We start from the raw sequence: 21,588 nt of genomic DNA, 5'->3' as shown, positions 1-21,588 counted from the left end.
TGAGGAATAGTTAGTGTATGAAGGCCCCGTAGCACAGTTCAAATCTCATTTGCAATCCAGCCAGCACATACTTGCATCCCTTCTGCAGGCAGGGTCCCCAGGCTCGCCACTGCAAGCTGCAAATGTGTGTGACCCGTCCTGAGCGTTTGACGGGAAGTGACAGTTGCCTTGGAAGTGGATCTCCCAGGGGCACGACTTTTCTCGTGTTAAGTGCCCACTGCCGACAACGCTGACAGGCCTTGTACAGTGGGCACGTGTAGTGTTCTGACCTTGCTCCTGCCCCCAGCAGGCCGGCTTCACTGGCTTCACTGTGAGAGCGTGTCCTTGGGTCAGGTCAGCCAGCTGTCAACTGTGCCCCTGGAGGTTGTGCTGATGGAAGATATTTCAGCCCCTCTACTCACTGAAAACTCATCCATGATTGCTTTCAGCTTCTCTTTTTCTCTTTCTCTTTGTCTTTCTGGGCCTCTGTGTCTCCCTTTTCTCTCCCTGAGTTTCTGTTTTTGCTTCTATCTCTAGTTCTATATACGGCAGTATCCTTCTTGCAACAGAAAGCATACTGTCAGATGTCCTTCACCGTAAACAGCTATTCATACGAGAGGCCACGCTGGCATGTCTTGTCCATGTGTTAACGAGCCAGGATCCAGAACCACAGGCTGACCTGGCCCGCCGTTTACCTGTCCTGGTTCTAACAGCTGCTGCCACTGACAGAGGCTGCATTTGCCTTGTGATAGAGAGGTCTGCTGTCTTCCCTGGGCACAGGAAGACTGTCTGATGAGGAAGGAAGAGGATTGTCAAGGAGCCAAGCAGTGTTCCTTGAAATGCATCTGGTTTTATTCATGTTGAGTCTTTCCAGGTGAACTGAACTAAATCATAAACTACAAAATGAAAGCAGATTTTTCTTAGCATGCCCATATGGAGCTCACTGAGGAGTTCACCACCATCCGTCAGCTCCCCTTGTCCCCCAGAGCACAGAGGATATAATTGTTCTTCTCTTACTGATCGGTAGATTGATGGGGTGGATAAGAAGCCTCTCCCATGGGCTTCTCAGAGGATCATCGCAGTCGCTTTGACAGTCACAGAATGACCCATTGAGCAGAACTGGGGAGCTGGGATCCGAGTAAGACTATCATACGTTGGGGTGCTTTTAAGTGGGATGTGAGCAGGCTGTGAAGGTTCAGCCATTTGTGACTTACCTGCCCCAAACCAAGAACAACAGAACCAGCATCACCTGGGGTGCATCTGGTCCTCGCCAGATGTCTGGGCCTGCGGCAGGTCATCAGGGCTGCCTGGAGCCAATGCAGTGTGGCGCTTCCAGAAAAGATGCCCAGGCTGATTTCTTAACCAGTCCCGAAAAGCAAGTGTCAGACAAGGCAGGGCTAGAGGCTGGCAGTGCCCAGCTGGCTGAGGATGCCGCCTCCTCCAGCCTAGTCTGCTTTGCTCTTTTTCTTCTACATACCCTCCTCCAGGTCTGAGGCCACTTTCAGCAAGTTCCTATTAGGACATGCAGGTTCTTTGTACTCCCCCTACCACCAGCCTCAGTCAACACTTACTGATTTAAACAAGTGAGAACCAAACATTTGGCCCCCAACTCTGGCCCTCCACGTTTAATAAATGAAGGACTCCCTCCCCTCACTGCCCCCAGCAGCGACGTCCTGATGACAGCGATTAGGCCAAGCTGCAGAACTTAACAAGCATCTGCTTTCAGTTCCCATTTTTGGCATATTTTCATGAATTAACTCTTGCAGTGACAAAAATAGAGGGAGGCAGCCTGGGCCATGCCCCATGTTCACGAGTCACATGGCAGGCACAGGGGACACAGCACACTTGGCCCAAATCATGACCTCCAAGTAGAGCATGTTTGCCTGTGGCTAATCCCTGTGGAGCCCACAGTGATTATGTTCTGCTCACATACGGAGACAGGTATGGACAGTGGCATGGGGTGGGGAGGAGAGCCACACCTGTGGCTCCAGATCCCAAGAAAGAACAGTTGGTGGATCTATTCCAAACACCAGTCTGCCCATGGAATCCCCAGCCCCTGTCAGGCAGTGGAGAGTCCTGTTTGGTATTGAGGATAAGCAGAGCTTCCCACCTGCTCCCTACTTTGAGCCACACGGATGTCACCAGTTCTAATTAAAATTGACATGAGAGGCAGAGGGCTTTGTGGGCATATGGGGGTTGGGGTATGGGACAAATAACCTGGATTATGCTCATAAAAGCAAAGAGATTGAAAGCACAGAGGCACATCAGAGGTCACAGCAGCTTGACTGCTATGCCAAGAAAGACCTCCTCCTAACTCACAGCAGGAGTGTCTGAGGCCAGGTGGGGAGAAGAGCAGTGGAGAAGTGGCAGATGGAAGAGATGGACCACACAGAGAGGAAGCAGAAGATCCTCGGCAACAGTTACAGTAACACAGCTCTGGCACGCACCAACAGAACCCAAGTCGCATCCTCAAGGATGCACGGGAAAGGGTGCAGAATAAGGTCACTGACTAGGTAAGCCCAGATGGTAGAGTGGAGAGAGACTTCTTAGAGGTTTGCCATGGTGGAGTTTTCAGATGAGGAAAATGGAAGGACCCAGGGGTGACGTGAGCTGCTCACCTTACAAGGAGGAGTGCCTCGATTGCTGCTCACACATCCGACCCCTAACTTCTCATCTAGAACACAAGCCACGCCACCTCCTACTACAGTTCTTCCTTTTTTCTTTTTTTTTTTTTTTTTTTTTTTTTTTTTTTTTTTTTGAGACGGAGTCTCGCTCTGTCACCCGGGCTGGAGTGCAGTGGCCGGATCTCAGCTCACTGCAAACTCCGCCTCCGGGTTTACGCCATTCTCCTGCCTCAGCCTCCCGAGTAGCTGGGACTACAGGCGCCCGCTACCTCGCCCGGCTAGTTTTTTGTATTTTTTTAGTAGAGACGGGGTTTCACCGTGTTAGCCAGGATGGTCTCGATCTCCTGACCTCGTGATCCGCCCGTCTCGGCCTCCCAAAGTGCTGGGATTACAGGCTTGAGCCACCGCGCCCGGCCCTTCCTTTTTTTCTTTTGGAGAATGACAGTGATGCACATTTTCTAACCAGCAGACTCCCATTCCTCATACACTTGTGAGCAGAGGATCCATCACAAGCCAGTACTTCTGTGGAATTCCATATGGTATAAAAATAGTTTAGTCCCTCTTCATGTCGTGTAAGGAATATAATTAAGTTCTTTTATTGGGATATAGTTCACATGCCATAAAATTCCATTTAAAGTGATCAGCGCATTGATATTCAAAAGGTTATACAACCATCACCATTAGCTAATTCCAGAACTTTTCCATCACTCCAAAAAGAGGCCTGGTACCCATTAGCAGTGACTCCCTAGTCTCCCCATCTCCCCATCTCCTGGGAACGTCTAATCTACTTTTTGTCTTTATGGCCTTGCCTATTTTGGACATCGCGTATCAGTGGAATCATACAGTGGGTGGCCTTTTGTGCCTGGACCTTCACTTGGCCTCGTGTTTTTGAGGGTCATCCATGTTGTCATGTGTCAATGCTTCACTCCTCTTTTTGGCTGAGTTGTAAGATTCCACTGTGTAGGTAGACCACATTTTGTTTATGTGTTCATTAATTAGTGGATATTTGGGCCATTTCCACTTTTGGCTATTATGAATAATGCTGATGCGAACATTTGTGTACAAGTTTTCCTGTGAACATGCACTTTCAGTTCCTTTGGGTGTACTAGGAGTTGAATTGCTGGGTCATGTAGTGACTCTGTTTAACTTTTTGAGGAATCAGCAAACTGTTTTCCCACAATGGCTGCACCATTTTACATTCCCACCAGCACTGTGCAAGGGTTTCAGTTTCTCAACATCCTCGCCAACACTTGTTATTATCTATTTTTAAAATTAGAGCCACTCTAGTGGATGTGAAGTGACCTCTCCTTGTGGTTTCGATTTGCATTTCCCTAATGACTAACGATAGTGAGCATCTTTTCATGCACTTACTGGCCATTTGTGTACCTTCTTAGGTAAAATGTCTACCAGAATCCTTTGGCCTTTTTAAAAATTTAACTAGTTAGGTTTTTATTGTTGAGTTATAATAATTAAGTTTTTTGCTGGACATATTTTCATGTCCAAGACAATATCATAAAGTGTTAAGTTTGTCACTTTATGTTTGGGGGGAAAGTATCACTTCCCCCCCAAACAGTGAAGTAGCATAAGCCCAAAACAAGAGAGGGCTGAGCACCAAAGTAGGCAGGGCCCTCAGAAGCTCTAGCCAGAAGAAGGTAATGGAATGAGGAAGGTAGGAAGAAAAATGAAGAAACATTGTTTTAAAGCCAAAACACTGGAAAGCAGGTGACTGAGACCTGTGTGTATACAGGCCCTTTCTTTCGAGCCTCTTCAGGTGTACCTGAAAATGAGGACAGGAGCATGGGCCTCTTCTCTCCTGGCAAGGCCACTGCTGGGCAAATGGACCTACAGACACAAAGTGCTTTGAATTCAGTACTGAGAAAATTCTCAGGCCCATGGAAGCCACTGGGAATATTACCGAGCAGTTACGATAGGGCAGGGTGTGTGTCTTGTTTAGCTTTAAGCTAAATATTCAACACCTTACAAAAATATGTTTGGTTACTGAACGAATAAGCCCGCTGAAGTTGAGATTTCAAGGTCATATAGATACGGCCTTTAGTCTCTCTTGTTATGGTTTATTACATGAACCTGGTGAACCAAATAGCATAACTATTAACATATTTTTAGCACTTTTTGCTATAAATGCATTTCTTCACCCATTTCAGAAGTACGTCTTTTGAATTACTGGACTGACCACAGCTTCTTGCAGGAGGGACATGAGCCCACAGGTGCCCTGCCGTATTTGCATAGCTAGTGCGACAGCAGGGAACTTGGCTCTGTGCTTCCCTCCAGATACCACTTTCTACCCCAGCCCAGAAGGTCATTAGACTAAGGAATCCTCTGAGTTCCATCTCTGGAATAGCTAGCTCCGGCTCAAGTCTCCATTAGCAGGTGGTTGGGGCCAAGCTTCCTGTGCCCTGGCCCATGGCATAAGCCATCTTTGCACATTATTTTCAAACTGTGAAAATAATGCTGGAGAAAGGAAGCACCCATTTGCGCTTCTCATTTTTCAGCCTCCCCAACTCCTGAGGGCCCCTGCCTGATTTGCATCCTTAGCTAAATTTGCATAACAGAATACACCAGAACGTCCCTGGACCAACTGTGGTAAGTGGGCAAGTTTTGTTTTTGTTTTGTTTGGGTTTTTCATCTCCTGCCATGTCTCCAGCAGGTTTCTAGTTACATCCAAATGACGCAGAGATTAGGTTTCACGTATGTCATTGGCTCATGATTCAACCAGCCCCTCCCCCTGGACCCAGAGTTCCTCCAAGATCAACCCCTAGGCACTGGAGATGGCTTTGGGGAGTAGCCCTCGCCAGCCCACCAGCCCGGAGGAAGGCAAATCCTTGTGCTTCTCACGCTCCCGTGCCTCTTCACCATCTCCGGCCCAGCAGCTGTGTGTCCTTCAGTTATAGGCTCAAGGGTTATTTTTTCCCCCTTCCTTTTCCCCCAAACCCGGAAACAATATTTTGGGAGTAAAGGGAGGGTGCGGGAGGAAGAGTCACAGAGGACAGAAGCAAGAGTGCAGCTGCCAAAGCCACGCTGCTCTGCAGACGGAACCCTCTAGACTCATTCAGCACAATGTGGCTGTGGAGGAAATCCTGCTGAGCCTATGATAAGGGGGGAAATGGAGTCACTTCCTCACCAGCTGCTTTATTCAGGTAGAAAAAAGTCCTCACTTCCTTGCGTGTGCTCTGCCGGCCACCACTCCCAGCGGCGAGGGTGGCTTGCTCCCCCTTTTGCTCTGAGCCAACTCTGGTGTCAGGAGAATATTGCTTGACTTTGTGGAGAGGTCTCTCTGCAAGATGAGTGTCTGTCTACCCCACTTCCTCCTTCATGTCCTTTCTCTTTCTCCTGGCATCCTCGCTCACCTGACGGTTGCATGTCATACACTCTGTGCGACTGCAGTAGTCACAGATAGTATTGCCAATGAGTCTCCAGTCCCCTTGGTGGAATCTAGGATCAGGACGCACTCAGTGGTCTCTGTGTTTGCATAGATGTCTAGAAACAGCCTTTGACCTCTGGTCATCTCCCCTGCCCTGCACCATAGGCACCAATGCTGCCCCTCTTGCCAACGCCCTGCTGTTGTCCTTTCACCCTCTTAGGCAGCACTTGTCAACGTTTGTCTTCCTAATACTCCAAACACAGCAGCAGTCTCCCTGACAGAGGGGTTAGTGGCCAAATGAGTTTGGAAAATGCTACTCCCTTTCTTGGAAAATCAAGCACCTGTGAGTGGGGGGTGATAATTTTTAGTAACCAATACAGCAGGGACACTGACCAGCACTGACCAATCAGATCCCTCTGTGTCCTTGGGAACTGACTAAACGTCAGTCCCGGGGAGGAAGACACTAGAGGCTGCTACTGAGGAAAAAAAAAACTTGAATTTTATCTAAGCCAGTCCTTTATCTGGCCTCTGAATACTCCCTTTTTAAAAAAAAAATTATCTATTAGGATGTTTGAAAAATCTGCCGTATAGTAAAACCAATCAGTTTATTTCAGCTCCACAAACATTTGTTGAGTTCCTAATATATGACAGACACATTCTCCAGGGATCCAAAGATAAATAAAACATGGTCCTGCACCTCCAGGTGCTAATAGTTGAAAGGGGAAGGCAAACATGTAAACAGATGATCTTCGTATAATACTGTGAACAGGGAACAGCCAAGGATTATTTAGTTCAACCTAGGGATTTGGAGAAAGTTGCTTGCAGAAAATGATTGAGCTGAATCTCTGAATGAATCAAAGTTGACTTAAGAGTAACAAGCTGAGCAGGAGGACTAGGTTGGAGCCAGGGCATTGGGAACCTTAGACTTAAGCATGGAAGCAACAGACTTGATTCTGAATGGATCACTCTGGCTGCAGTACATGGAAGAGGTTTACAGGCAGACCGCAAGACTCAGACCGAGGCAGAGAGATCAGATTGGAAATCACAGCAGTGATCCTGGGGAGAGAAGGTAAAGGGGAAGAGAAGTGTTCAGGTGGTAAAATCGGCAGTGCATCTACTGCCCTGTTCTGTCCTGTCCCCTGGCCGTTACCACTTTAGTGCTCACTAACTTGACCTCCAGCTATAAGAGATATGGCATCTGCATCTATTTCTTTGATGGGTACTTCACCTGTGACATGACCAGCTAGGAGTGCTGGGGTATTGACATTCCATAGGAGCAACCTTCAACCAATGAATAGCAGGAGTTGGTGTATAAATACTCCAGCTCCCTAGCCCGTCAGTGGGTTAACAAGAGATGCATGGTCTACACTAGCCCTCAGATTTCCCTGGCAGGAGTAAGCTCTGTTTGCCAGTAGCAATAACTTGCTTGATAAGGTAACTCATGCATGGGTCTTTTCCTTTTTTCTCTTCCTTCCCTGCTCCCCTTAGAGTTCCTAGCATCATCTCCCAAATAAACCACTTGCACTCGAATCTTTGTCTTAGGGTCTGCTTCTGAGGGAACCTAACCTATGGCCATGGGATTTACTGATGAATGAATGTGGGGCATGAGGAAGAGAAAAACATCTAGGAGACTCTCAGGCTGTAGGTTTACTTGATGCCATAGCCAGCTTGAAGACAGGAAGAGAGGGAGGCTTGATGGAGGGAGTGATGATAGCTTCAGTTTGGGGCAGGTTGATCGAACTCCTTAGGGGATGTCTTAGAAAGCAATTGGAATAAGTATTTGGCAGTTAGGGGAGAAAGTGAGACTGGATATAAAGATGTTAGGGACATTATCATAGGGGTGGTATTAAGACCAAGAGAGTGACAGAGATTGGCCACAGAGAGAAAAGAAAATATCCAGACAGAAGCCTGATGGGCAGCACTGAGAACTTATCAGAATAGGCCAGGGAGGAGGTGCCCATGAGGGAGACAGAGAGGAATTTCTTCAGGAGGAAGGAGGCAGCCCAAAGAGAGCAGAGTCACAGAAGACCCTCAGTGGTCTTGGTGTCCGGGACATCAGAGCCCCTAGTAAGATACAACCTCACAACCAGTGAATTTAGCCACATGGAGGGTATTGGTGGTCTTTGTGGAAGTGGTTTCAGAGGCACAATATAGGCAGAAGCCAGACTGAGTGAGTTCAAATGTGGGTGGGAAGTGAGCCAATGAGTGTGGGTTGGAAGCTTGTCTAGGAGGGCAGAGACAGAGAAGACAATGGTTAGGGTGGAGCACACATCAGCACGGACATTTTGAGGATACCTGAGGCCAGAAAGGAAGGATGTGGTTGAAATTGTAGTTGAGAGCAGGGACAATTGACAGAGGAAGGTTCCTGAAGCAATGGGAGATGGTAGAATCAGGGAAAAGGGTGGAGAAGAGCAGGGAAGGACAGGCAGAAATGGACATTTGTGCATGGGCCAGGGTGGAAAGCTGTGGTAATTCTTGCCCAATGATCCCAATTTTCTCAGAGAAGTAAAAGGTGGCATTCACTGCTAAAAGGTGAGGAAGACATGTGAGACAAGTGGTGGCTGTTGGGAACAGTTATCAAAAGGAACAGAAAAGATCTGACAAAGAGTAAAGAATTCCTAGGTGGTGTCAGAACTCACTGAGTTTAGAGACCATCAATTTCCAGCAGCACCTGCCTGCAAGGTTGGGTGACTTTCTTCAGCAACACTTGGAAGCCCAAATGAGACTTGTTGTGGGCTGGAGTCCAAGTTGGGGCAGAGAGGAAGGTCGGGATGGGAGGAAGCAAGTTGAGGAAGGCAGGGAGGAGGTTCCCTGGGCAGAGAGAAGACCCAGCTGCTTGCCAGTGTTCTAACCTGTGAAGTGCAGGAGGCAAGTGAAACCCAGCCTTCATGCTCCTGTCCACCATGAATTTCCTTATGAATACACACTGTAAGGAATTTGCTTTACCTGTCAAAATTTCACTCACCTCACCTATTTAAAAAAAGAGCTAATATCTTTATTAGACATTATTAAACCAATTCAGGGAACCTGAACATACTTGGAGGTTCCTTCCAGCTCAAAGTCTGTTACAGTGATTTTCCCTTTCCTTTTTTCTCCCTAACCTTAAAGTTGTCGTGAGGGAAGAGATCCCCAGAGGTCCCCGTGGAGACAAAAGTATAAAGTCATGAAAAATAGAAAATATCAAAGGCATTTGATAGCTGTGTTTGATTTCCCATTGGCACGGTCTGATTTTCTTTTTACTTTCTTCTTACTGCTGATGAGACTCTGCAGTCTGCAGGATACAAAATGGCGGCACCCATTGATTTAGTTTAGTTCAAATGTGCACATAGAGGCATTACCTCTCTCTAGAGTGTAAACTCTTTGGGGACGGGATGGCTTTTCTCCCTTAGAATTCTCTTTGGTTGTATAACGTCTGCATACATAGCTCAAAGATTGTAGAATGTAGCTGAATTTCTAATTGGCTTATAGCCAGCCAAGCCATATTAAATTTCCCCAGTATATAGAGAGGCAAGAACACACACTGAGCTCAGGGCCTGAACCTCTTATTGCAGGCTTTGGTCTCCTGGGCAGAATTCTTGAGAGTTCTTCTGGGCCAAGGTCTAAGGAGGCCCTCACTTAACCGGGGGCCTGTTGCATGGTTCTAGATCATGGCTGCTGCCTGGGAGCCCATGTCTCCCCACCACAGGGCATCATCTCCCAGCATTTTTGTGTGTCAAATTATGGAGTCTGGAATTTTTTTCAGACTAAGCAAGCACTTAGAATGTAACATTATTATATGTAGTATATATTAAAGTATATTTCATAAATAGTAATAAACATGTTTGTATTGAATTAGAAAAGACAGCTAAGGAAAAAAATCAGAATAGCCTCATAAATGCCATGTCCTCATGCCTACTTCTGCCTTCAGAGATAATGACTGTTAACATCTTGGCGTTTTCCTTTATATTATTTTTTTCTGTATGTAAACACGCACATGTATATGTTAGGTTTTTACAGAAGTGGAATCATGTTTTGCTGACCATTTTGTCCTGCTCTACTCGGTATGACGTTAGGAACACAATTTCTTGCCAATAACTATAGGGTATGACTTCTAATGCTGCACAGCATTCCATCAGGCGGGCACGCTGTCAGTCATCTATTGTCAGACGTTTGTTTCCAGGTTTATGCTATTATAAATAATCTGTGCACTTTATTATTTTTCCAAAAGAAATAACTGGAAGTGAAATTACTAACAAAAGCTTTTTTAAAGCCTTTTAATATGCATTACCGAATTCAAAAGGTCTCCATGTTTACCTTTACCTGGGCATAAGGGTTGTTTTGGGACCCCCGCCCATATCCCCAACTGCGTGCCATTCTTTTCAGCACTTAGAATTAACATTCTCTTCCATTCTTCACAATCTGACCTTTAAAAAAAAAAAAAAAATCTCATTTTCTTTGGAAGTAAGTTTACATGAAATTTCTTGAAGTGGACCGGGCGCAGTGGCTCACGCCTGTAATCCCAGCACTTTGGGAGGCGGAGGTGGGAGGATCACTTGAGTCCAGGAGTTTGAGACCAGCCTGCCCAACATGAAACCCTTTCTCTACTAAAAATACAAAAATTAGCTGGGCATAGTGGAGGGTGCCTATAGTCCCAGTTACATGGGAGGCTGAGGCAGAAGAATTGCTTGAGCCTGGGAGCCACTGCACTCTAGCCTGAGTGACAGAGCTAGACTCCATCTCAAAAAAAAAAAAAAAAAAAAAAATTATTGAAGATTCTGAAGGGAAAAGGAAAATGTCGGAGGGCGGCTACCACCCAGGTGGGAGTGCTCCACGGCCCGGAGGAGTGAGGACAGCTTTGCTGGGTTTAGAGTCTTGACCCGGATCTGTTCCCGTCCACACCTCCCTGGCCTGGTTTCAACCCTGTAGCAAGGTTGAGGCTGGGAGTTTGGCCATCCTGTCCCCTTGGGCCAGCCCTGGGTGGAACTCAGATCCTCTGTGGCCTCTGAATTGGAAATTCATGGAGAAGCCATTGTGGACAGAGCCACCAGAGCTGAGGCCCTGCCCACTTCCTCCTCATGGGAGGAGCCCGTGCGAGCCTTTCCATGTGAACCTGTGATCCGTGAAGTCGGGTAAGCCCTTGCCAGTCCTGACATGAGCAAGGGACACAGAGCTTCCTAAATATATAGACTGGGATTTTGTCCGAATCACATGACGACCCAGGTTTTCTTTTTCCCTCTTTGTTGCTTTTAATACATAAAATGAGCATGTGTTTATTTAAAACAGCTTTCATACTTAAACAAATAATGACAGACTGTTCAAACAGACTTCGGAAATCGCCCTAATCAGAATGTTTGAAAAAGCAAGAAGACTTTCTACGAAAGAAGCTTTCAGGACATTTAGTCCTGAAGCCCCAGGGTCTCCTTTGCACTTTGGAATTGTAGAAGGGCAAAGTTTAGAGGCCAGATCCAACCTCCAGGGGGTTAAATGACTTGCCCTGTAGCCCTACAATCTGATTAATAATGTATAAAGAAGGATAGATAGGTAGGCATTGTATTATCACTTCCCATCTTCGACCAGAACACGGGATGTGTACATTTTAATTCATAATTCCTACAGAAATTACGGACTATCCTCAGATCTGAAAGCTAAGAGAGAGCCAGGAAATTGCTTCTGTAAAATGGCAGGCTCAGCAGAACCTCTGGGGGAAGGGCAGGTTGAGTAGGTGCGGAGCAGGTCTGCAAGAGGACAGACAAGAGCAAGGTGTTTGTTCTTCCATGAGCTCACATTCTGTATCCAACTTACAAATGGCTTTGAGTGACCTACGTTAATCTTCACAATAATGAATTTGACGGCTATGGATGAAGTAAATGAGGCTCAGGGTTGGGTTATCTGCTCAAGGTTATAAACTAATAAAATATCAAAGCCAGGATTCACCCAGACTCCTCCTCTGAGTCCCATGCCCTTCTTAGCCCCCTGCGATGGCAACAGCACCTCTGTGCTGAGGCTTTGGGCCAAGAGCTGCTAGCGTAGCTCATCTCACTCTAGAAATGACATTGTTCTGTGTAATGCACGTCAGAAACGGCCTGTTAGGTTCATGAGAAGCACTGTTATTTGTGTGGGGGTGAGGGTAGTGAGAGGGAATTATTCCAGCTCTGAGGGGGTGGGGATATTTGGGACGGCATTTCTTCTGCTCTCCAGCACTGTGTGCCAGGCCCAACTGGGAGAAAATGCCAGCTGGAGTGTGTCCCTGCATCCTTCGGTTTCCCGGGATGGTTTCAGGTCCAGAGAGGACAAATGATCAGGGGCTTAGTCCGGTTCAGATTTTGCCACACAAAACTCTGTTGATGACTAAAGGATTTCAGAGCCCGGCCATTGACCTTCTCAATGTCAGGCCCAATTGCAGACAACCTATTGCCAGTGCCCTGAGAAATTCGGGGTGTTTTGGCTATGGTGTTGGGGGTTTCAGCCCACCCATCCCTCAAAGAGAGAAACATGGATGGGCAGACTAGTTGACATTTGCAGCCGTGTCTGTGACGTCTTGGGCTGCTCCCTGGAAGAGGCAGAGTTTCTCCGGCTTGCGGAGAAGTCCTGACTCCTTCCTGCCCCACTGATTCCTGCTTGTAGAGAGGGGTGCGCATCTTGGCAGACAATCATGATTGTGCCTCAGCTCTGTGCTAAGAGCTCTAACTACACATTTTATGTACGTCTATTGCCTCTCTTTTCTAACACTGAAATTTAGAAATGTTTAACGATAGATATTTAAAAAGAAGAAGAAAGTCCTTGCGCCCTCTCCTGGTAAAAGTTAACCAAGGACCTCCAAAGATGCAGAAGGCCTGCTGGGTGAGCCGTCGCTGGTCTGGGCTCGCTGATTGTGCTGATTTGACCAACGTTGTTGACACACTGGATGGGTCATCTGTTCTTCTGTGGTCTGTGATTACAGAGCATCTTGTAAACTAGGGTTTCTCAGCCTCGGCCCTGTTAGCACTGGGGGGCTGCCCTGTGCGTTGCAGGCTGTTGAACAGCGTCCCCGGCCTCTGCCCACTAGATACCAGTAGCACCCTCACCCCAAATCACGACCACTAAAAATGCTTCCAAACATTGCCAAATGTCCCCTGGGGGGCAGGATCACCCTCAGTGTGACCCACGCCCTGAATCCTTGCCTGCCTTTTGTAAAAGGTGGCATTGGTTGGAGGGCAACCCATGAAAGAGTGAGGATGGCTCAAGGCAAGCCCTTCATGATTTCTGGAAGCAATACTGATGACTGGTCAAGTGAGGTCACTTCTAGGAGTTTATTTCAAAAAAGCAACTGAACAAATAGACAAGAATTTGTGTACAAAAATGTATCATGATATTATTTATAATAGCAAAAGTTTTAAACACTGTAAAAATGAATTTTTAAAAGTATGGCACATATTATATATCATGAAAATAATTGCATAAATCTATATTTAATAATGTAGAAAGTTCCCCTAACAATGTCTTAGACCCTCATCAAGACTACCTCAGGATTCTCTGAGGCCGTTACATATAGAAGGAGTAATTCCAAACAGATTAATGAGCATTTGGGCAAAGCATTAAGCCAAAGACAGAATGTAAACTGATGATTGTATTCAGAAAACTTAAGTGAACAAACATTTACTACGCACCTACAGTGCACCAAGACCATGCCCAGCACGGGGGAGACAAAGAGAATCCCTGGTCCCACTACTACAGCCCTTGCCCCAGAGAAAGGGAACCCCTCTGTGCACTGTTGGAGCCCCTCCCAACAGCGATGCCCAGGGTCATGGTATGTTACTGTTTCCTGTAATAAAATTGTGTGCTTTGAGTCAGCGTTGTTGGGAATAATGTGGAACTATTCTTGTTTTCTTCTTCATACCTGAATAAATCAGAACTAAAAAGAATTCATTTACTGAGGTATATATTCAAATATTCATTCGGTAAGTTGTCCAAATACTCATTGGACCCAAATGTGAAACATAATCTCCCCCAAATCTAGGAGATGATCAACAGTGATTTGCCCAATCCAAGCTGATCCAGAGGGTGGACTCTGCTACAACACTACAGACCTGACTTGAGATGGAAGATAGGAATGGAAGGGAGACACCCTCTTTGTCTCTCAGACCTGCACGTCCAGTGACACACCCCTGATCTCATGCCTTGTGAGATCCACAATTTGAGTGTGGTCATTCAGTCTAGCCACCCCCAAGAGAAACCCTCTGACGGCTCCCTTTCCCTGGGAGAACCTTGACCTTAGAGGCTGGCACTGCACCAGTCGAGGCCACCCTGGCCCCTCCACTGACTGAGCCCTCGGCCGACCAGATGCTCTCACAGAGCTGCCATTAGCCACACCAGGGCATCAGCAGAGAGAAGGGTGCTGGTTTCTATCTGGGTTCAAAGCCTGGCTGTGCCATTTGTTAGAAAAGTCTCTTATTCCCTGTGATTCTCAGCTTTTTCATCTTCAGACAGAAACAAATAAAATAACTTAGTAACATTGGTACAAAGAATTAGCTTGGATGAGATAGCTCACAACTTTAATCCCAGAACTTTGGGAGGCTGAGGCAGGAGAATCACTTGAGTCCAGGAGTTCAAGACCAGCCTGGGAAGCGTAGTAAGACCCCATCTCTACCAAAAAATTTAAAAATTAGCCAAGCGTTGTCATCCTAGGTAGTCAGGAGGCAGAGGCAGGAGGATCACTCTTGAGCCCAACAGTTCGAGACTGCCGTGGGTCATGATTGCACCACTGCACTGCAGCGTGGGCAACAGAGCAAGACTCTAGCTCTTAAAGAAAAAAAAAAAGTTTGGTATGAAGACTAAAATAATGCATGTCAGACATTTGATAAGATGTCAACACTCAATCAAGGAGTGTGACAGTCATCATCATTGCTACATTTTATTACTTTTGTGGATGGGCATGCTAGCTAAAACTGCAGAACCTCTAATATTTTCTAACTGCCTCTGCTGTTTTTCTCCTCAGCCCTTAGCACTCTCTCCTACACCATGTGATAAATTATATTGATTGCTGTCTATACTGTTCCACTAGATGGAAGCTTCGTGAAGTAGGAACTTTTAGTCTATTTTATGCACTGCTGTATCTCTAAGATGCCTGGCATGTAAATAGGTTCTCAATAAATATATCTTGAATTAATGAAAACAGTGGTTTCAGAATCATGGCCTCCAAAGAGCGTTTGCCTTTTCCCCTCTCGCCCTGCTGAAGGTGCCCAGGCTGCCGTGGCAGGATACCTCTTTCTCTGTGGGGTGGCATTCTCTGCTCTCTTTCTAATACTCTTTCTTTTTCTTTCCTTCTCTACCCCAACTGCAGGATGCCTTTGTGGAACTGTACGGCCCCAGCATGCGGCCTCTGTTTGATTTCTCCTGGCTGTCTCTGAAGACTCTGCTCAGTTTGGCCCTGGTGGGAGCTTGCATCACCCTGGGTGCCTATCTGGGCCACAAGTGAAGTCAACATGCCTGCCCCAAACAAATATGCAAAAGGTTCACTAAAGCAGTAGAAATGATATGCATTGTCAATGATGTACCATGAAACAAAGCTGCGGGCTGTTTAAGAAAAAATAACACACATATAAACATACACACAGACACACACACACACAATTGTCAGGCAAAATGTCGAATCAGCTATTTACTGCCAAAGGGAAATATCGTTTATTTTTTACATTATTAAGAAAAAAAGATTTATTTATTTAAGACAGTCCCATCAAAACTCCTGTCTTTGGAAATCCGACCACTAATTGCCAAGCACCGCTTCGTGCGGCTCCACCTGGATGTGCTGTGCCTGTCAACACAGATTCGCTTTCTGTGTTGTTGGCTGGACTAACTCACCATTTGAAGAGCAGATGTATGGAAAAAGGACCTGATCATTGGGGAAGCTGGCTTTCTGGCTGCTGGAGGCTGGGAAGAAGGTGCTCATTCACTTGTATTTCTTTGCCCTGGGGGCTGTGATATTAACAGAGGGAGGGTTCCTGGAGGGAAGTCCATGCCTCCCTGGTCTGAAGAAGAGACTCTTTGCATATGACTCACATGACGCATACCTGGTGGGAGGAAAAGATTTGGGAACTTCAGATGGACCTGGTACCCACTGAGATTTCCACACCGAAGGACAGCGATGGGAAAAATGCCCTTAAATCATAGGAAAGTATTTTTTTAAGCTACCAATTGTGCCGAGAAGCATTTTAGCAATTTATACAGTATCATCCAGTACCTTAAGCCCTGATTGTGTATATTCATATATTTTGGATACGCACCCCCCAAATCCCAATACTGGCTCTGTCTGAGTAGGAACATAATCCTCTGGAACTTGAGGAAGTAAACATTTCGGTGACTTCGGCATCAGGAAGGCTAGAGTTACCCAGAGCATCAGGCCGCCACAAGTGCCTGCTTTTAGGAGACCGAAGTCCGCAGAACCTGCCTGCATCCCAGCTTGGAGGCCTGGTCCTGAAACTGAGCCTGGGCCCTCACTGGCCTCCTCCAGGGATGATCAACAGGGCAGTGCCGTCTCCGAATGTCTGGAAGCTGATGGAGCTCGGAATTCCACTGTCAAGAAAGAGCGATAGAGAGGCACGGCTGGGCCTGTCACCCTGGGGCCCTCCAGATAGGCCCATTTTCGTGTGGAGCATGAGAGCCACAACCCTTCATAAGACATGTATCACTGTAGAGAGAAGGAACAGAGGCCCTGGGCCCTTCCTAGCAGAGGGACACGGTGAAGCCTGGGAACGTGAGGAGAGGCAACGGCCATGGCCCATTTTGGCCATAGCACATGGCACGTTGGCTGTGTGGCCGTGGCCCACCTGTGCAGTTTAAAGCAAGGCTTTAAATGACTTTGGAGAGGGTCTTAAATCCTAAAGGAAGCATTGAAGTAAGGTGTCATGGATTAATTGACCTATGTCTATGGAATTACATGTAAAACATTATCTTGTCACTGTAGTTTGGTTTTATTTGAAAACCTGACAGAAAAAAAAAAGTTCCAGGTGTGGAATATGGGGATTATCTGTACATCCTGGGGCACTTAAAAGCAATCAATGGTGGGAAACTATAAAGAAGTAACAAAAGAAGTGACATCTTCAGCAAATAAACTAGAAAGTGTTTGTTTTGTTTTTTTCTTCCAGTTTAGAATCAGCTTTGAGGCATTGATGGAATAACTCTGTGGCATTATTGCATTATATACCATCTATCTGTATTAACTTTGGAATGTACTCTGTTCAATGTTTAATGCTGTGGTTGATATTTCGAAAGCTGCTTTAAAAAAATACATGCATCTCAGCGTTTTTTTTTTTTTTAATTGTATTTAGTTATGGCCTATACACTATTTGTGAGCAAAAGTGATCATTTGCTGTTTGAGATTTTTGTCTCTTGATTCTTCAAAAGCATTTCTGAGAAGGTGAGATAAGCCCTGAGTCTCAGCTACCTAAGAAAAACCTGGATGTCACTGGCCACTGAGGAGCATTGTTTCAACCAAGTCATGTGCATTTCCACGTCAACAGAATTGTTTATTGTGACAGATATATCTGTTGTCCCTTTGACCTTGTTTCTTGAAGGTTTATTCATCCCTGGGCAATTCCGCATTTAATTCATGTTATTCAGGATTACATGCATGTTTGGTTAAACCCCTGAGATTCATTCAGTTAAAAATCCAGATGGGGAATGACCAGCGGATTAAAATCTATGGTGGTTTGACCTTTAGAGAGTTGCTTTACGTGGCCTGTTTCAACACAGACCCACCCAGAGCCCTCCTGCCCTCCTTCTGCGGGGGCTTTCTCGTGGCTGTCCTTCAGGGTCTTCCTGAAATGCAGTGGTGCTTACGCTCCACCAAGAAAGCAGGAAACCTGTGGTATGAAGCCAGACCTCCCCGGCGGGCCTCAGGGAACAGAATGATCAGACCTTTGAATGATTCTAATTTTTAAGCAAAATATTATTTTATGAAAGGTTTACATTGTCAAAGTGATGAATATGGAATATCCAATCCTGTGCTGCTATCCTGCCAAAATCATTTTAATGGAGTCAGTTTGCAGTATGCTCCACGTGGTAAGATCCTCCAAGCTGCTTTAGAAGTAACAATGAAGAATATGGACGTTTTTAATATAAAGCCTGTTTTGTCTTTTATTGTTGTTCAAATGGGATTCACAGAGTATTTGAAAAATGTATATATATTAAGAGGTCATGGGGGCTAATTGCTGGCTGTCTGCCTTTTGCTGTGGAGTTTTGTTACCTGGTTTAACAGTAAATGTACCCAGCCGCTTGGCCCCAGAACTGTACAGTATTGTGGCTGCACTTGCTCTAAGAGTAGTTGATGTTGCATTTTCCTTATTGTTAAAAACATGTTAGAAGCAATGAATGTATATAAAAGCCTCAATTAGTCATTTTTTTCTCCTTTTTTTTTTTTCATTATATCTAATTATTTTGCAGTCGGGCAACAGAAAACCATCCCTATTTTGTGCTGAAGAGGGATTCACATCTGCATCTTAACTGCTCTTTATGAATGAAAAAGCAGTCCTCTTTCTGTACTCCTCTTTACACTGGCCCAGGTCAGAGTTAAATAGAATATACGCACTTTCCAAATTGGGGTCAAGGGCTCTAAAAAAAGCCCCAAAAGGAGAAGAACATCCAAGAACCTTCCCGGCCCTCCCAGTCCCTCGTTGCACAAATACTCCGAAAGAGAGGCCGGAACGACAGCTGACAGGGTCTATGGCCATCGGGTCGTCTCTGAAGATTTTGCAGGGGCAGAAGATTCTGGCAGGCTTAAGATTTGGATTAAAGTCACAGAATTAAGGAAGTACCTTGATTTAGTTCAAACAAGAAGCCAACATTCTCTCCACAGCTCACTTACCTCTCTGTGTTCAGATGTGGCCTTCCATTTATATGTGATCTTTGTTTTATTAGTAAATGCTTATCATCTAAAGATGTAGCTCTGGCCCACTGGGAAAAATTAGGAAGTGATTATAAATCGAGAGGAGTTATAATAATCAAGATTAAATGTAAGTAACTAGGACAGTTCCAACACATGTCTAGCTTTCACCTCCAGGATCTATTGAGTGAACAGAATTGCAAATAGTGTCTATTTGTAATTAAACTTACCCTAAAACAAATAATTTATAAATGTGAACTTAAACTCTCATTCCAATTGTACTTTTAAGGCAGTGGCTGTTTTTAGACGTTCTTATCACTTATAGTTAGTAATGTATACCTAGTCTATCAGAGAAAAACAGGAAAGGCTTGAAATACAAGCCATTCTAAGGAAATTAGGGAGTCAGTTGAAATTCTATTCTGATCTTATTCTGTGGTGTCTTTTGCAGCCCAGACAAATGTGGTTACACACTTTTTAAGAAATACAATTCTACATTGTCAAGCTTATGAAGGTTCCAATCAGATCTTTATTGTTATTCAATTTGGATCTTTCAGGGATTTTTTTTTTTAATTATTATGGGACAAAGGACATTTGTTGGAAGGGTGGGAAGGAGGAAGAATTTTTAAATGAGTAAAACATTCCCAAGTTTGGATCAGGGAGTTGGAAGTTTTCAGAATAACCAGAACTAGGGGCATGAAGGACCTGTATTGGGGTCGATGTGATGCCTCTGTGAAGAACCTTATGTGACAAATGAGAAACATTTTGAAGTTTGTGGTACGACATTTAGATTCCAGAGACATCAGCACGGCTCAAAGTGCAGCTCCATTTGGCAGTGCAATGGTATAAATTTCAAGCTGGATATGTCTAATGGGTATTTAAACAATAAATGTGCAGTTTTAACTAACAGGATATTTAATGACAACCTTCTGGTTGGTAGGGACATCTGTTTCTAAATGTTTATTATGTACAATACAGAAAAAAAATTTTAATAAAATTAAGCAATGTGAAACTGAATTGGAAAGAGATAATACAAGCCCTTTAGTCTTACCCAGTGAATCATTCTGTTCCATGTCTTTGGACAACCATGACCTTGGACAACCATGAAATATGCATCTCACTGGATGCAAAGAAAACCAGATGGAGCATGAATGGTACTGTACCGGTTCATCTGGACTGACCGAGAAAAATAACTTCAAGCCAACATCTTATCGACAAGGTTATTCTGCATACCAAGCTCAGCACGGAAGACAGGAACACTGGTGGAGGATGGAAAGGCTCGCTTAACCAAAAAAATTCTGAGACTATTAATAAATAGGACTGTAGTATAGACACTGAGTAATTCCATGCACCTACACCTTTTGGAAAATCTGCCGTGGGCCCTCCAGATAGCTCATTTCATTAAGTTTTTCCCTCCAAGGTAGAATTTGCAAGAGTGATAGTGGATTGCATTTCTTTTGGGGAAGCTTTCTTTTGGTGGTTTTGTTTATTATACCTTCTTACATTTTCAACCAAGGTTTGCTTTTGTTTTGAGTTACTGGGGTTCTTTTTGTTTTAAATAAAAGTAAGTATACAATAAGTGTTTTTGTATTGAAAACCTTTGTTATCAAGATTTTCATACTTTTACCTTCCATGGCTCTTTTTAAGATTGATACTTTAAAGGGGTGGCTGATTTCCTGCAACACTGTACACACAAAAATATATGGTAAGGATGCTTTACACGGTTAAGGTAAAGTAAGTCTCCAGTTGGCCACCATTAGCTATAATGGCACTTTGTTTGTGTTGTTGGAAAAAGTCACATTGCCATTAAACTTTTCTTGTCTGTCTAGTTAATATTGTGAAGAAAAATAAAGTACAGTGTGAGATACTGGTTGTGCCCTGGAATTGTTTATAATGTGTTAACATGATTTCGCCCTGCCATTCATCATCATTACACAAGGCTTTGAAAAGCCTTCTTAACAAGCCAGTAAAATCACCAGGACCCCACTCTAATGAAGCCCTAAGGGACCTGGCTAAGGGATTGCCTTACAGGCGAAACCACCTTAGAAGGAGACTCTTGTTTCTTGGTAATAACCTGCCTGGTTAGGTCTAAGATAGACCAGTCTTGAGTTCTACTCCCTGGGAGAGCTACTGTTGCTGTTGAGTGTGTTCTTCCATATAGACCAGTCTCTGCATTTTATAAGATGAATTGTGTATGAAAAGGAGGGAAACAAGCTGAAAGTTCTATTTTGAAGTCAACATTTTTAGATGGAACCAAAGCAGCTACTTGCTTTGGAGCACGTAAACCCTAAGTGGCAAGGGATCTGATGTTTCTCCCTGGGTTCAGGTTCTGATACCCAAATCCTCAACCCTTCAAGTCTCATCAATTGGACTCAGTTAAAAGGACTCTGATAGTAACATTCAACTGTTGAGCACCTGCTGGATACAACACTGTATGCATACTACCTTTTGCTCACAAACCTTGCAAGGTAGGTATTGGCCTCTTGTGTTTTGTGGGAGATAACTGAGACTCAAGACGTTGAAAAAATATGCCCAAGTTCTCAATCATCATAAATTACAGAGGCAGGATTTGAGCCCTGGTGTGGCTGACTCCAAGGTCCATACTCCATCCTTTGAATCGGTAGCCTCCAAATTGCTGCACATGGAACCATGGTGGCACAGCCTTCTCAAGGAGTACCCAAGCATGGGATGTTTAGAAGAATCAATGTTCTCAACACCTATGGGTACTCTTTCATAAACCGATTTCCGTGAGCACACCCCTGAGATCAGACCAG

General features: G+C 44.9%; 1 protein-coding gene across 1 annotated transcript in view; it reads left to right on the top strand.

The window, feature by feature from the left end:
• The window catches only part of BCL2 (BCL2 apoptosis regulator), a 200,071-nt gene extending 179,387 nt beyond the window's left edge, over positions 1-20,684 (top strand). The window contains exon 3 of the mRNA XM_033239227.1: positions 15,281-20,684. Coding sequence (XP_033095118.1) covers positions 15,281-15,415 — 135 coding nt within the window. The 3' untranslated portion in view covers positions 15,416-20,684. The remainder of the gene's footprint in view (positions 1-15,280) is intronic.
• The last annotated feature ends 904 nt before the right edge of the window (positions 20,685-21,588 follow it).

The sequence above is a fragment of the Trachypithecus francoisi genome, unplaced genomic scaffold (genome assembly GCF_009764315.1).
Source record: "Trachypithecus francoisi isolate TF-2019V2 unplaced genomic scaffold, Tfra_2.0 Contig01474, whole genome shotgun sequence".
Classification (NCBI taxonomy): Eukaryota; Metazoa; Chordata; class Mammalia; order Primates; family Cercopithecidae; genus Trachypithecus; species Trachypithecus francoisi.
The sequence above is the reverse complement of the archived record's forward strand: the minus strand, read 5'-3'. Positions and strand labels throughout refer to the sequence as shown.